This window comes from Schistocerca cancellata, chromosome 1 (assembly GCF_023864275.1).
Source record: "Schistocerca cancellata isolate TAMUIC-IGC-003103 chromosome 1, iqSchCanc2.1, whole genome shotgun sequence".
NCBI lineage: Eukaryota > Metazoa > Arthropoda > Insecta > Orthoptera > Acrididae > Schistocerca > Schistocerca cancellata.
This window is the reverse complement of record NC_064626.1, coordinates 908,756,092-908,771,981: the sequence shown is the minus strand read 5'-3', so window position 1 is coordinate 908,771,981 and position 15,890 is coordinate 908,756,092. Positions and strand designations below refer to the sequence as shown.

Below are 15,890 nucleotides of genomic sequence, written 5' to 3'. Positions count from 1 at the left end.
AATTTAAAACCTGGTTCCTAAATCTCTGTCTTACCACTATATAATCTATCGGAAACCTGTCAGTATCTCCAGGATTCTTCCATGTATACAGCCTTCTTTCATGATTCTTGAACCAAGTGTTAGCTATTATTAAATTGTGCTCTGTGCAAAATTCTACCAGGCGGCCTCCTCTTTCATTTCTTAGCCCCAACCCATATTCACCTACTATGTTCCCTTCTCTCCCCTGTCCTACTACCAAATTCCAGTCACCCATGACTATTAAATTTTCATCTCCATTCACTATCTGAATAATTTCTTTGATTTCATCATACATTTCTTCAATTTCTTCGTCATCTGCAGAGCTAGTTGGCATATAAACTTGTACTGCAGTAGCAGGCGTGGGCTTCATTTCTATCTTGGCCACAATAATGCATTCATTACGCTGTTTGTAGTAGCTTATTCGCACTCCTATTTTTTTAATTCATTATTAAACCTACTCCTGCATTACCTCTATTTGACTTTGTATTTATAACCCTGTATTTGCCTGACGAAAAGTCTTGTTCCTCCTGCCACGGAACTTCGCTAATTCCCACTATATTTAACTTTAACCTCTTCATTTCCCTTTTTAAATTTGCTAACCTACCTGCCCCATTAAGGGATCTGACATTCCACGCTCTGATCCGTAGAACTCCAGTTTTCTTTCTCCTGATAACGACGTCCTCTTGAGTAGTCCCCGCCCGGAGATCCAAATGGGGGACTATTTTAGCTCCGGAATATTTTACCCAAGAGGATGCCATCATCATTTAACCATACAGTAAAGCTGCATGTCCTCGGGAAAAATTACGGCTGTAGTTTGCCCTTGCTTTCAGCCAATTTCAGAAGAGAATAGAAATAAATATAGAATTGAATTCTGACATGGCATATTTTTATTGTTTTGATATTTCACTGTGCATATTAAATGATATGATACTGCATCAATGCAACCATGTTTTATAATTTTACAATGTTTGAAACTCTGGGCTGTAGATACCAGGAAATACAAGTGTACTTACCATAATCGTCGGAAGATCTTCCCATATAGCCTTCTGACATTGGCTCCACATCAACTGGTCCATCTAAAAATTCACCTGATGTTTCTTCCTCAGCGTCGTTTTTAATACCATTTCTCTTTTTCTTTTTATCACCATCGTCATTATGTTTGTCATCTTCAGCTTTTTCCTTTTTCACAGCCACTCGCTTCATTTTACTCTCTTCCTGAGTGTTATCATTAGATAACGAAGATTTTAGATTTGCGGGATTATATTTTGACATCATCTGGGCCTGCAGGCTTGATTTAAATTCAGCTAATGCCAATCTCATTTTCTCTAGACTATATGCTGCGGCCAATCGGGACATAATTTTATCTTTCATTTCCTGAATTTCCTTAGGATCTTGGGTTCCCTCATGTGAACCTGTGTACTTTACTGCTTCATTTACAATGAGGTCTTCCATATTTCGAAGTTTTGTATCCATGTCGTCAATACTTGTATCTTCTTTTGTATTCAAACTCTTCTTGGTAGCTTCTCTTTGAGAACTTCTTGAAAATATGTCTGTACTGTAAGCTTGTTGTTTCCCAGTGTCTCTTTTATTGTCATTGTTATTAGGAGAATTTGCATGACCATGTGATGCCATTCGTTTCTTTAAGGGATTTGAAACCATTGCAAGAGTTCTGTAATATTGATTTAGTAACCAATTATCATCAATCATGTTGCCATCACCATCTTTTGTCTCTACAGTCTCAGGTGCAGTTTTCTTACGTCTTCTGTCAATGCCAAAATAATCTGACCAATCAATGGATTTTTTCTTAATTTCCAAAGGTGTTTGGATCTTACTCATTGTTATTGGTTCTGCAGTTTCTTTTTCCATATGTAAAGATGTTCCATGGGCATGTGATTTATGATTACCCTCTTCTCTAGGTCCTGATGTTCTGTTATGGGCAGATTTGGTACCTGTTTCTGTGTCATTGTTTTGGGTATTTTCTTGCACACTCACTGTTGTGACTGAATGAGTTGTGGTTGTCTCGTGGTTTGGATCTTTTGGGTCTTTAGAAGTTGTCACCTTTGAATTAGTTCCTGAATCTACTTTCTTTTCACTGGCCTTAGGTGAATCATCATGAGTAGCAGATGATGAGAATATTTGATTTAATTCCTGGGCGACCTTTGGGTCTGTAACACCTGTTATAGGAGAACTTTTCTTCTTATTAGTGTCCTTAATTCCTTCAGAGTTGAATGACTTGTGATGGAGCATAGGTGGACTTGCATAAAAGTTTGAGCTGCGTTTTGTTACAGGATAACGTTTCCTTTTAGCTTCATAGATGAATCTCTTATTTGAAGTCCTTTCTGGAATTACCATATAGTTAGGAGGTGAAAGTTGCTGGTATTCATTGACATCCCTTGCAAGAGAAGAAAAGTGTTTTGTAGAAGTTGCTCTGGAACCAATATCTGGTGTTTCTAAAGATAATGTTTGATACGTTTCCTGATTTGGACTGTAAATTTCATCCATAGTAGCTGGTCTGCCATATATTTGCATCAAGTCTTCAGGGTTATTTCTTGCAAATCCTGATGCTAAACGCAGTACATCTTCATCTCGCTCATCAGGTAGCTCAATACCTTCATTATCTTTGAGAGTTTCAACTGCTTCACGGTTTACCTCTGGAGCCACAAACTTTAGGGAGTATAAGAAGTTCGCTCCCTGCTGGCCAGGACCTTCAACACGTTGCTTATTTCGCTTAGCAAAATTGTTTGAACCAGTTCCCCACTGACCCATAAGTCCTGCATTATTAAAAATATCAAATCCTGAGCCATAACCATATTGTCTTTTATGCAAACTGGACCTATCATTCCTTAAAGAAGACAGTATTTCCTGAATATCATTTTGTGTAAGATCATCGAAATCTAGAAGCTGAGGTTTCGTTTCTTTATACTTTTCCCATAGATTACGAAGGAGTGAAAGATATTCTTCCTCTTCATCATTATTCCTTTTGTTCTCCAGTTTTTCTTCCTCATCAGTTTCTAGTTGCTTTGCTATGGCTTTTGCTGCATAGCGTCTCATATTCTCCAGTTCAACAACCTGGTCAATTTCTGGCCGAGTAAGAAATCTTTCTCGAAATAATGAAGGTAGTAAAACATTTTCTTGCTTATTTTCGCTGTCATAGTATGTAGGTAAGACTTGATGATATTCTACATCTTGACCACTGTCATCATTTTCTCTCTCTCTGAAAAGTGAGCGTTTAGCATCAGTATCCATTCCATACTGATAGTAATTTCCTTCTTCATCATTACCATCTTTTACGTAAGCATCTTTCATGTAATCAAGTAGCATATTTTCTAGCTGATTTGGTGGCGGATGGACTGGAACATCTGACAGCACTGCAGGGTAAGCTGCAGCTCCTGAAGATATGGTCTTTTGGTAGCCAGCACCAATATTTTCTGGTTGTCCATAACCTGAAAATAACCACCAGGAAGTGTATTATTGGAGGTAATACCTTGTCTTCTATAATATTCTAATAACTACTACGCAGTCCTTTGCATTAACAGTTTTTGGCAATGTGTGCTTCACTGTTGACAGAAGAGGAAACCAAATTATTTTTATGAACTGTACGATATCTGTGTATGTCAAGGGAAGAACCTACCAGTAACACAAAATACCATGACATGAGCTTGCACACTACTACACATTGACCTAAAAATTAGTTACTGGTAATGGTTCAGCGAGATCAAAACATAAGAAGATGGTTTCATTTGTTATAACCCCACTCTGTAAACAAACCTTTTTTTCTGAAACCTTTTCTATACATAAGGCACACATATATAAAATTTCTAAATAATTATTCAAGAGCTGCATTTTTATAAATTTTGCCATTCTTTGTATAGTTTTCAGATTGCTAGTATAATTAGTATTTCAAACACATTTGATTTGAAGAAATATCACGATTCAAGAGTCATTTAAACCATGAGCACTTCAAATTCCTTTTATAGTTCTCAGATTGCTAGTATAATTAGTTTTTCAAACACATTTGATTTGAAGAAATATCATGATGCAAGAGTCATTTAAACCATGAGCACTTCAAAATTTGAGTCTGCTAATGAATATTTGTTTCAGGATTGACAATTTATTTAAAAGCCCTCATCCTCCTCTTTCAAACAAATGTTTTAGTTTTTCCAAACACTTAGTATTACAAAAGTTCTTCCTACTCAGAATTAGCGTATTGTAGAATGAAAAAAAACTTGAAATGAAAGCCTCACAAAATCTGTCTCTTGCAGCCCTAAATTTTCTGATTCCAAAAATACAAAACTTTCCTAGAATAGCATATTAGTTTGTGATACACTTAGATTAAAATATTTAAATTTGAAGAAAGTTCTTCCACCCCATAAAACAGAACTGTTATTTATGGACCCTATTAATTTAAGGACATCAAAACAATTTGCAAACAAAACTGTGTCTCTGCTTTATATGTTGTTTTTTTTTGTTTTTTTTTTTTGTGTTTCACATGAATATTTAAAATGTAGTAGCTTTGTATGTTACTGTTTCGTAAAAACAACCTGATGTCCATTATTAAATAGGCATCACACACAAAGCCAGTCAGACTCCAGTTGTCATTATGTGAAGTTCTATGTTAGTCCGAGTCCAGCTGTCATTACGTAAGGCTCTATGAGAGTCTGAATCAAAGTGCCATTATATACAGTTGTATGTGAGACTGGGTCTAGTAGTCATTATGTTAAGATCTGTGTGAATCTGAGTTCAGTGGTCACTGTGCAAGCCTAGGTCTGGTTGTCATTATGTAAAGTACTAAATGAGTCTGCATCCAGTAATCATTGTTTAAACTTCTGTGTAAGTCATAGTGTTCATACAGTCAATTTGATAGTCGTAATGTCTCGATACAATGATTATTATAGTCAAAAGTATGTTTTGTGGCTAATTGTGTAGTGAATGGTCACTTGAGCCTATGTGAGCTGCTCACCTGTGTTGTAATACCAAAGTTATGGGCTGAAAGCTGTGTGCTTTGTAACAATAAAGGTAGTGAAATGAGATGTATATTTGATCATTTTTTATTCATGTACTTAATAACTGTCTAAATAATGTAATAATAATAGGCAGGATAGTGCTAGCAGAAAGCCTACAAGTCTTAGGGGCATCCAAAACAGGTCCACAATTTTGTAAGGTACTTGATCATTTGGAATAGAGTAACAAATTCCTGGTGCTAAATTATTTCAGGATACTCAAAACAAAGTAATATAATTTCCTTATTAATTTCCTGTTGCATACTAGTATAGGACTTGTGCAGTACTGGAGCCCTCGTTCAGTGTCTGTGGCTAAAAGACATGTAAGAATGACAACACAACACTGCTGAGCTATACTATTAAAATGAATGTAATTTTCAAAGTCCTAAGTATTTAATTGTGTACAGCTAAAATACTGGCATTACTGAGCGAACAGAAACAACAGGAGTAAAGATGAGGGTGCTCCTTCTTGCAGGAAAAAGGTTGGTAACACTCATTTCAACTTATGTTGCAGACTTCATATTTTCATGATAGATGATGACATTGTTAAATGATCATTCTACACAAACATTGGATGCAGATTACCTTTGGAGTGTACATACTTTCTTACAAAAAAAGCAAATGGAGATGATCAAGAGGAGCACAGATTATTCCTGTAAATAATGCATAAGCCACCCAAATGACCAAAGCTTTTGCAGCCAATTCTTATCTGTTGTGTGAGATGTGGTTTTCTTGATAGAAGAGGTTAACATGAAGGACCGCTGTAAGATTCTTAGTAAAAATGTAATAATGCTTTTTTACAACAGACTGATCACAGAGTTGGTATAAAATCTTGTGGAATAGCCCACCACAGTAATTTATTTATTTTATTTATTTTTTTTGTTCTCAGGTGATCCATGTTGCAAACATATAACAAAAAACCGCTTTTATTCCTGTAAGTAGAATGGTTAAGTCTTATACCTGTTGAGTCACTAGCAACTGATATCAAGACCTTAAGTGAATTCCTTGTCACTTCTGTAAATTTTTATAAGTTATAATGATTTGGAAGTGGTATAAACCATCGTTGTTAGGACAACTGAAAAAATGTGACAGTTGTTTGAATTGCTAAGCAATAATGTCTACATGCATAGTGTCATCGATTTAAAAGGTGTAGGACCCTGCAGCTCACTTTGTGTCACAAGACGTTTATTTACTTAGTTTTTCTGCAGTGTGAACAGAGATTATGTTAGCACAGCTCATGGGAGTTGTAGGCTAATGTATTTTCTAGCACATTTTGTTAATGTGGTTTGCACACATTCAGCACCAAGTATACATTCAGGGGCAAACTTCATTGAATTATGACCCCATTCACCTCCAATTAACCTACTGTTCTGCTAAGTGGATTAAGACCCCTTGATGTCTGATTTATGACACCACTGGGGGGTAATCTGTCCTTCTGAGAAACCCTCCTCCTATCCCCCTCCTCCTCCTTCCCCCACCTCTGAGATAGCCCCAACACCTCCCTCTCCCACTCGCCAATACAAGTTCACGTTTGATGTCAAATTAATAGACTAATTAACTAAATTGATCTATTAATTACCCCTCCTCTTCTGGGAAACGCCCCAGACCTCCCCCTCCCCTCCCAATTGGAAATTGGTGGGAGAAGGGCTCAGCCTGTGCTGGAGAGGAAAGAAGGATCTCACAATAGAAAATTCAAATCAATGTCTATTGCATAGCAGAGTACACAATGTTTGTTTATAAAGTTCAATTTTCAGGGGTTGAGTCTCTTTCTTTGGTGGAAAAAGCTCAAATCCACCAATTAAATGTCCTAATTACAATGCTACAGATTGAAGCTGTTGTGCCGGCTGTGGTGGTCTCTTGGTTCTAGGCGCTCAGTCTGGAACCGCGCGACTGCTACGGTCGCAGGTTCGAATCCTGCCTCGGGCATGGATATGTGTGATGTCCTTAGGTTAGTTAGGTTTAAGTAGTTCTAAGTTCTAGGGGACTGATGACCACAGATGTTAAGTCCCATAGTTCTCAGACGTTTGAACCATTTTGAAGGTGTTGTCTTGTTGAAAAATATTCGTGTATGCAATCAGCTTGACATGCAGGGATTGATTGAGCTAGTGCACAACGACATCACCAGAGAACATCTCACCACTACACCCTAGCCCCCTCCACTCCTCCCCCCCCCCCCACTCCCAGAAAAAATGGGCAGGAAAAAGACTTATTCTATGCTGGAGATAAAGGAGCTCATTAGACGAAATTCAAATCAATGTCATTTGTATGTTAATGCATATTCTTCATTTACCCACTTGGGTAGAGCTCACATCTGCACCCCTCACCCCCACTTCCCATGATGTAATAACTGTAAGCACCGAGGAATGGAATGAAGTACAGTATAGTAGATACTGTTTGGGGTCTCCAGCATGTGTGTCTAGGGCGAAACTACGAGGGTCAAAAACTGCCCAATGTCGACTGGATATCAGCCTCCTTTGAACTTGTGGTCCCAAACCAAGCATCAAGTTGGGGAATTCTGTTCAACAGGAAAATGCAGACTCGCTTCCTGTTTCTGCCTCTCTCAAGAGGCCACTTTCTGATTGTCTGTGTCAATCAATGTCTGCAAACACGCAGATGGAGGTTTTCTTCTCTCCTCAGAATACTGTGTTCCTGTTAGCAAATTTTGGGAATTTAGGCAGAGCTGACGCAATTTCGATATGAAAAATAGAGGGAAGTAGTCCATTTGCACTGTCCTATCAAATGAATTGTTTAACAATTAACAGGAGTCAAATAGATCATCTATAACACTCACCACCACCTTATGAGGATCCTTCTTCGTAATAAAAACATATTTCCAACACTTGAGTATCAGACGCAAATATTATGCAGATATTTGCTGCCGGCAGGGATATCACATCATCTAATGGACGCTGGTGAGGAGAGAGCCGCTCACGTATCAGCTGTACTGGCAGCTTCATGCCAATCCCCTGGCATCTACACACCAGCTCTACTGAACTCTCAAGAGGCTGGAGAGACTGTCACCAAGCAGTGACCCAATCAATTTACATGGGGGGGAATAATAGTCTTGCACAAACACTTCTCACGCAACACACACGTCCACTTCTGTCGCCACTCTCAAAGCACACTGGTCACTTGGCTAGCCCTTCTACTGTGTGCAAGAGCAGGCAGGTTGTAGCATTCTTTGTGCCTAGCCGTCCGTCACAGGCGCGTTTTTCGGTCGCTGACTCCTCGTACCACTCCTGCCGCCAGCCGCGGCACACTGCGAATCAAGCAGCAGCTGTTTCAATGTGTATAGTAGTTTTAACCAATTCCACTCCCACATAGACCCCCCCCCCAGTTTAAAAAATACACTTCACTCAATACAAGACAGAGATGTTGTTAACCATACACCTCGAACTTCTCATGTGAAATGTAGATTGCAACAGATCAGAGGTAGGAGGGTACTATACCCGCTATATTCCACGTCTCATGAAGGAAGAGAGCGAGCTGAGTCTGTAACTGCCATTCAGTGAAGATCGTTCCACACCAGTCTTACTCACAGCACATATCCATGTGCACAAGATCTATCCAGATGCGTGCATGTCGACGAGGTTAGCACCCCTTATGGGTGTATAGCAGAGAGAGTGTTGTGGTGATATAACAGATGGTTAAAAAGAAATGTGTGGTTTATGCATGATGGAGCTCCACACAGACAGAGTTTGACGCAGTTTACGTAAATCACTTGTGCTAACAATTTTGAAGTATTGTTCCAGTGTTTGGTGTCCATACCAAGAAGGTATCGGAAAGAGAGAAATGATCATGCAATATAAACACATTCCAAGGGCTATAGTGTTCTGCCCTTAAACGCGCTATAATGTTAGAACTGTGCGGTTTCCGACCTGTATTAGTCATGTGGAATGCAACGCTGTTAATACCCCAATGTAAGAAGTATAACTCCAGCACGTAGCATACATTCTCCCTGTAAGTTTCTGTGTGATAAAGTATGGCGACAAACTGTAAGGTCATAAAGCAACTCCTTGCACGCCAAAGAAAACATCGATTCGTTTTAACTCAAACACTACATAGGTTTCCGGAGGTATATGACGCCTGCTATTTACGAAGTTCAAGCCCGATTATGGTTAAGAGATAATGCTATGTTCACAACGGTTATATAACCGGCGTACAAAGAAACAACAATATGATACAAGGAAACAAACACCACAATCAGTAGCCAGAGGGGATGTAACACTCTTACTGCATCTTACCACTGCCTGTGGTAACCTTCCTCTTGCACACAGAAGTCCTGGCCTGTTGTATGGTTGTATTGCCCATGTGCAGTATAATATGGCCATTTCGCCTTGACACCATGTCTCTAGAATGCTTCCTCTTTCCACTATTAAGGTCTGTATATGTAGCATCAGTCCACTCTCCTCTAGAACATGCAGTTTTTCTGATGTCGGTCAGTAGCCATTTCATGCTACTTTTTCTCTAATTTTATGTATTCTCAGTCAATGTCCGTAATTTTGCATGGTTTTCACGATTTTAGATATTTCATCGTATTTCCCCCAATTTTACCTATTTCACGTCAATACTTCGTTTTCCTCAAATTTTACTTATTTTATGTCATTTTTCATATTTTTTTGACAGTTTACCACATGCTTACGGTCATATTGCTGATATACCCATGTGTTATTTGGTTTCCTACGAGAATATTTGTGCGTATTATATACCAACTACTAAAAAATCCTAAGACTTCATCTCTTCTCAATGATCCACATGCCTGCATTTTGGATAGTAACAGTCGCTTTGTCCCAATATAAGGTTCAATGTGTGGAGCAGATGATGGATGTGCTGGACGCTCGAAGTCTGGAAACAATTCCGTATACTGCTCCGACCCATCAGAGAGCATGTCTCATGTAGTGCTACACCTGATGGAAGCTCAAAGTCTGGAAACAGTTCTACATGTTCATTTGACTTCCACTCCATCGTGTAGGAATCTGCAACAGGGTGTTGACATGTGTACAGGGTTGATGTCTGCTGTTGCTCCCATAAATCTGAGCCGCTGGTGGATCCACCTTCGCACATATAATAGATATCCGGACATAATTGTGGTGGATCCACTTCGAGCTCTATCCCGGACATAACGCAATGTGGATTCACCTCTACACATTATTCTGGATGTAATGCATCATGGATCTATCTATCCTGAACATATAATATTGTAGATCTGCCTCCGAACATTGCTCTGGATGTAATGCATGACGGATCGTCACTCGAACACTAACTCGGGTCTACTTTGGGTCAGGGGAGCCATCTGCAACATACGCTCAGATACAAATATGCACAAAATATAAGTATTATAAATACGTAGATAACATAACTGCATCGATATAGGACGCCATCTGGTGTACTTTTGTACATACGTCCGAGAATTAACCATGAAGGGACGTACTGCACAGTCATCTATCTACATTTGCAATCCAGTCTATGGTACTCACAAACTAATAGTGGAGTGATTTAGCGATGATACTGAAACTGGGAAGCATGCTCTTGTGTCATTGGTTGGCGTTGAAATTACAGAAAAATTGCTGAAATTGCAAAACTGCTCACACTACAACTGTGGTGCTTATTATGGTCCCATACCAATGGTGTCTTTTCCATCCCATCTGTCAGCTGATACAATGTTGATTACTACGTTATAATTTACTGACATCACTTGTTTGGGATGGAGAGAGTCTTGGTAGGAGCAAAACCTGCTGGGGATGGCTAGCACAGAAACAGTGATCACGTACATGGCTGCAATATAAGAAATCAATACTCTTCGTCTCTCTGAAAGAGAACACCGAGATATCTACTACATCATCACGGTGGAAGATGAGATTAAATGCATATGTCACTATCTCTGTTTGGAAACGCTCCACAATGCTGAAAACTCTTCCAGTGTGCATATGTTGTAATGTCTCCCACATTTTCGTCAGTAAAAAACACCGCCTCTGTCTTTTATATTAACCACCCGCTGCGTAGTGGGAATAGCATAGTTTCCACAATGTGATGTCCAGCTTTCTGTTAGAGCCAATGGATTGAAACGTCTTCATGTTGGTTTAGCACCTGACACAGACCTCGAAGCCATGGCGGAGAAACAATGTATGCTTGTGTACACAGCTGTATATATACACTGCTTACAGCAAAATACAATTATCAAATTGCTTATGAAACACCAAAACAAGAACCATTTGCAAATGACTGATAGTCGACATGGTCTTCCTGCAGTACAGGCCATAAAACTTTACACAAGTCCGTGAAAGCGACTTCGATCACTATTCTCCCGCTCCTGGACCAATACATTTGTGTTTGATGAGATCAGTACATTGATCGATGTCAACATACAGACGGTATTTGCTTCCGAATATATCACAAGAGAGACAAGGAGTAATATCTTATTGAGTTCTCTACCACGTGACGTAATCGGAGTTTCTATAGTTCTGGTTTTACTGCGTTGGATGTGACAAAAATAACGAGGAGAGTGAGAGAGAGAGTGTTGTCGACAAAGACTCGGACCCCATTACGCTGTCGTATTTCTAGTGTAGTAATCATAGGAACACGATAAAAGAGTTAAGGACATGTACAGACTGATATTTATAGAGCGTCATTCGATATCGATGAATTGTAGGTGTTATGTTCCTGAATTTCTTTATGCAGTAAGCGTATACTCATCATGACTGTGTGTTAGTGGGCTACTTTTCTCGTTTTGATAGCTCTCTAATTGCCAGCCTTCTAACCAATGGAACAATGCTGTCGGAAAGTGATGGGATTTCGAGGGAATTAGCAGGGGTCTGTGACTTGGCAGGGAACTTCTCTTACTCGTGGAAATGATGTGGATTCAGATGCTGTACATCAAAGACTGGAAGATTCGTGAGAATACTGTAGGTAAGCGATACTCTGACGAAAGGGGAGCTGAGAGGTGACCTCTATGCCGCTTCTGCTAAGTTTTGTGGGCAAACATATTACAAATTCTCGCATTTGTCTCGTAACGAGAAAATTAGGAGCTAATATAAAGATTTTTACCGAGAGAAAATCCGCAGCCGAAGTTGCATCTTTTGTTTTCTCGATAAATAAGAGACAACATTCTTCTGTGAGTTTCGTATGCCTGTAAATGAATGGACTGAGATCTTAATAGTTGGACTAAATTTATATTTACATCTCTACGCTTACTTCGCAAGCTATGATACGGTGTATGGTGCAGGGTACGCTGTACCACTACCAGCCATTCCCTTCCCTGTTCCACTCGCAAATAGAGCGACGGAGTAAGACTGACCTTATGCCTCCTTGTGAGCGCTAATTTCTGTTGTCTTGTCTTCGCTGTCCTTACGAAAAATTTATATCGGCGGCAGTAGAATCCCTCTGTAGTCAGCCTTAATTGTCGGTTCTCAGTGTCGTTCCTCGAAAGGAACATTGTGTTCCCTGCAGGGATTCCCGTTTGAGCTGCCTGCCGAGTGTAATGCGGCAGCTGGCCTCAAAGTGACTCTCATGAATATTTTAATTAATTAGCCTATCAATTTGATATCGATGACGTGCTGTCTGTTGGGTGAAACCGATAGCTAGGGTAAAACAGATATGATTCGGGAGTTGGAGCGATAATCAGGCGTTTTTTACTTGCGGCGATATCTTTTAACGAAATTTCTATCTCCCACCTACACAGGGAGAGACAACCATGGTAATAAAATCAGATTTATAACCGAATTCATAAAGTGATACTTGCTATAAACCTGATATTTACGACTTCTCTGTGCTGTTACCTTACGAGACATCGTGTGTGGCTATGCATTTGTTTACTTTAAGAGCGACCGAAAGTGAGAAGTCGTCCTGTCACAGTGGTAGACCTTAGCACTACGTCATGAGCCAAAAAAGAGTTTAATATTCAAGTCCTGTGATGCAGGATGTAACAGATACTAAACTAATTAGAACAGTTTTTTTTACCTCATAAGAGAATACTTAAAGGAAATATAGCTTATGACACACTGTCACAGCATTTCACAACGATTAACGATACTTTAGCGATTTGAAAACGCGTGTCTGCTCCGATTTCATCTGTCTTCGTAAATAATTCGAATAAAGGGGACAAATCTACATTTCTCATGAGAAGTTCAAGGTTTATGGTCAACAACATCCTGGTCTCGGATTGGATAAAATGGATTTTTAAAACTGGGGAGGGTCTACGTCGAGGTGGCATTGATTAGAACTAATGTACACATTCAAGAAGCTGCTGCTGGACTCGTAGTGTGACGCAGCTGGCGGCAGGAGTGGTACGAGGAGTCAGCGACCGGAAGTCGCGGGTAGCTCAGGCTGTGACAGGCAGTTAGGTACAAAGAATACACTGACCTATCTGCTCTTGCCCACGGTAGCAGGGGCTAGCGAAGTGACCAGTGTGCTGCGAGAGTGGTGAGAGAAGTGGACTTGTGCGAGAAGATTTAACCAACCCGCATTCGCCGAGGCAGATGGAAAACTGCCTTAAAAACCATCCACAGGCTGCCAGCACACTGGACCTTGTCACAAATCAGCCAGGCGGATTCGCGTCGGGGACCGGCACGCCTTTCCACTCGGGAAGCAGCGCGTTAGACTGCGTGGCTTGCCGGGCGGGCATTGACTGCTTAGTGACAGTCTCTCTGACCTCTGAGTGTTTGGTAGTGCTGGCATGTGTATGGGCATGCAACGCCGCCGCTGTGGCCGAGCGGTTCTGGGCGCTTCAGTCCAGAAACGCGCTGCTGCTATGGTCGCTGGTTCGAATCCTGCCTCGGGCATGGATGTGTGTGATGTCCTTAGGTTACTTAGGTTTAAGTAGTTCTAAGTTCTAGGGGACTGATGACCACAGATGTTAAGTCCCATAGTGCTCAGAGCCATTTGAGAAAATGCGATTTCCCTGCCGGCGGCAGACGGCGGGACAACAGCTCCCAGCATTGAGCAGACAGTGTGCTCTTCGTGAACGTGAGTGTTTGTGATCCGTTGGATCTTTTCACTTGAGTTGTTTAGTGCAAACGTTGCAGCGGAGGAGGCCGCTAATGTTCTCAAACGTCGGTGTGTACAGAACCTCAGATATACTCGTATTTAGCGCTACAGTGTATTTGTGGCGCATATGTAATTACTTGATGTTTATGATGTTTGCATGTGATACTCAAACGCTGAAAATAAATTTTTGTTATGAAGGAGGATCATCGTAAGGCAGTGGTGAGTGTTTTAAGCAATCTATTTGACTCCTGTAAATTTCTAAACAATTAATTTAATAGGGCTGTGCAAATGGACTATTTCCCTCTATTTTTGATATCGAAATTGCGTCAGCTCTCCCTTTGTCCCAGCATTTGCCAACAGTATTCTGAGGAGAGATGAAAACCTCTGTCTGCATGTTTGGAGACGTTGGTTCACACGAACAAACAGGAAGTGGCCTCTTGAGAGAGGCAGAGACAGGAAAGACAGGAAGTGAGTCTGGAATTTCCAGATGAACAGAATTCCATCACTTGATACTTTGTTTGGGAAAGTGATATGAAAGGACGCTGATATCTGGAATGTGGTATTCAATATAGCGGTTTGTAATTAGGAAATGGGCAGTTTTTGACCTTTGTGGAGGCGTGTGCGCCATAGACACACATGCAGGTATCCCAAACAGTGCCTACTATACTGCACTTCATTCCATTACTTGGGGCCAAATTGCTGAGATCATCGGTCACTAGACTTACACACTACTTAAACTAACTTATGCTAAGAACAACACATACCTATGCCCGAGGGAGGGACTGTGCAATCCGTGACATAGCACCCTAGACCACACGGCCACTCCACGTGGCGTGTACAGTTATTATGTCAGGGCAGTGGGGTGTGGGGTGCAGATGTGAGCTCTATCCAAGTGGGGGAGCCTTGGCTCCTAGGAATTGATTAAATAAAGAATATGCATCAATATATTATTGACATTTATTTGAATTTCATGTCGAGAGATCCTTCCTCTCCAACACTGATTGAGTCTTTTCTCCACCAATTTTTTCTCTGGGAGTCTGGGAGAGAGGGGAAGGGGGAGGTGTAGTGAGGAGACATCTTCTGATGGTGACATTGTGCAGTAGCTCAGACAATCCCTACATGTCAAGATGAGTGTACAAACGAAAATTTTCTGACAAGACAACAGCTTCAATCTGCAACAGGGTAATTACATAATGAGGACATTTGCTGGATGTGAGGTTTTTCCACCAAATAAAGAGTCTCAACCACTGAAAATTGAACTTTCTAAATAAACTGTATGTGCTCTGGTATGTAATAGGCATTGATTTGAATTTCCTGTTGAGGGGTCCTTCCTCTCCACCACAGACTGCCAATTTCCAGATGGGGAAGGGGAGAGCTGGGGGTTTCCGAGAAGGAGAGGGTTTAATTAATTGATCTATTTAGTTAATTAATCCGTTAATTTGGTATCAAAAATGTCAGCAAGGGGGAGAGGAAATTTCCCAGAAGGTGGAGCAGGGGGAAAGGGAGGGGGATGTGTGGGGTGGTTTCTCAGAAGGACAGATTATCACAAGGGGATCATAAATCAAGCATGAGGGGGCATAAACCACTTAGCTGAACAATAGGTTAAGGGGAATTTGATGGGGTCATAAATTAATCAAGTTTTCCCCTGAATGTATGCTTGTCCATGAATAGTTGCAACTCGCATTAACAAAACGTGCTAGAACATACATTACCCTATTACCCATTGGAAACTATAAGTAGACACTGTCTCCAATAAGTTACCACCATTATGACCTATCTATCACCATTCCTCTTTATTGAGGAAAAGGACCAATTGAACGCTTGATTGTTCCAATAGTGATTGTTCATCATCATTATTTGAAAGCCTAACTCTATGCAAGAGTTCTGCTT

General features: G+C 40.5%; 1 protein-coding gene across 1 annotated transcript in view; it reads right to left on the bottom strand.

Annotated features, from left to right (window-relative positions):
• The window catches only part of LOC126191042 (uncharacterized), a 235,816-nt gene that overhangs the window by 37,816 nt on the left and 182,110 nt on the right, over positions 1-15,890 (bottom strand). The window contains exon 3 of the mRNA XM_049931757.1: positions 1,032-3,461. Within this exon, the coding sequence (XP_049787714.1) occupies positions 1,032-3,461 (2,430 nt within the window). The remainder of the gene's footprint in view (positions 1-1,031; positions 3,462-15,890) is intronic.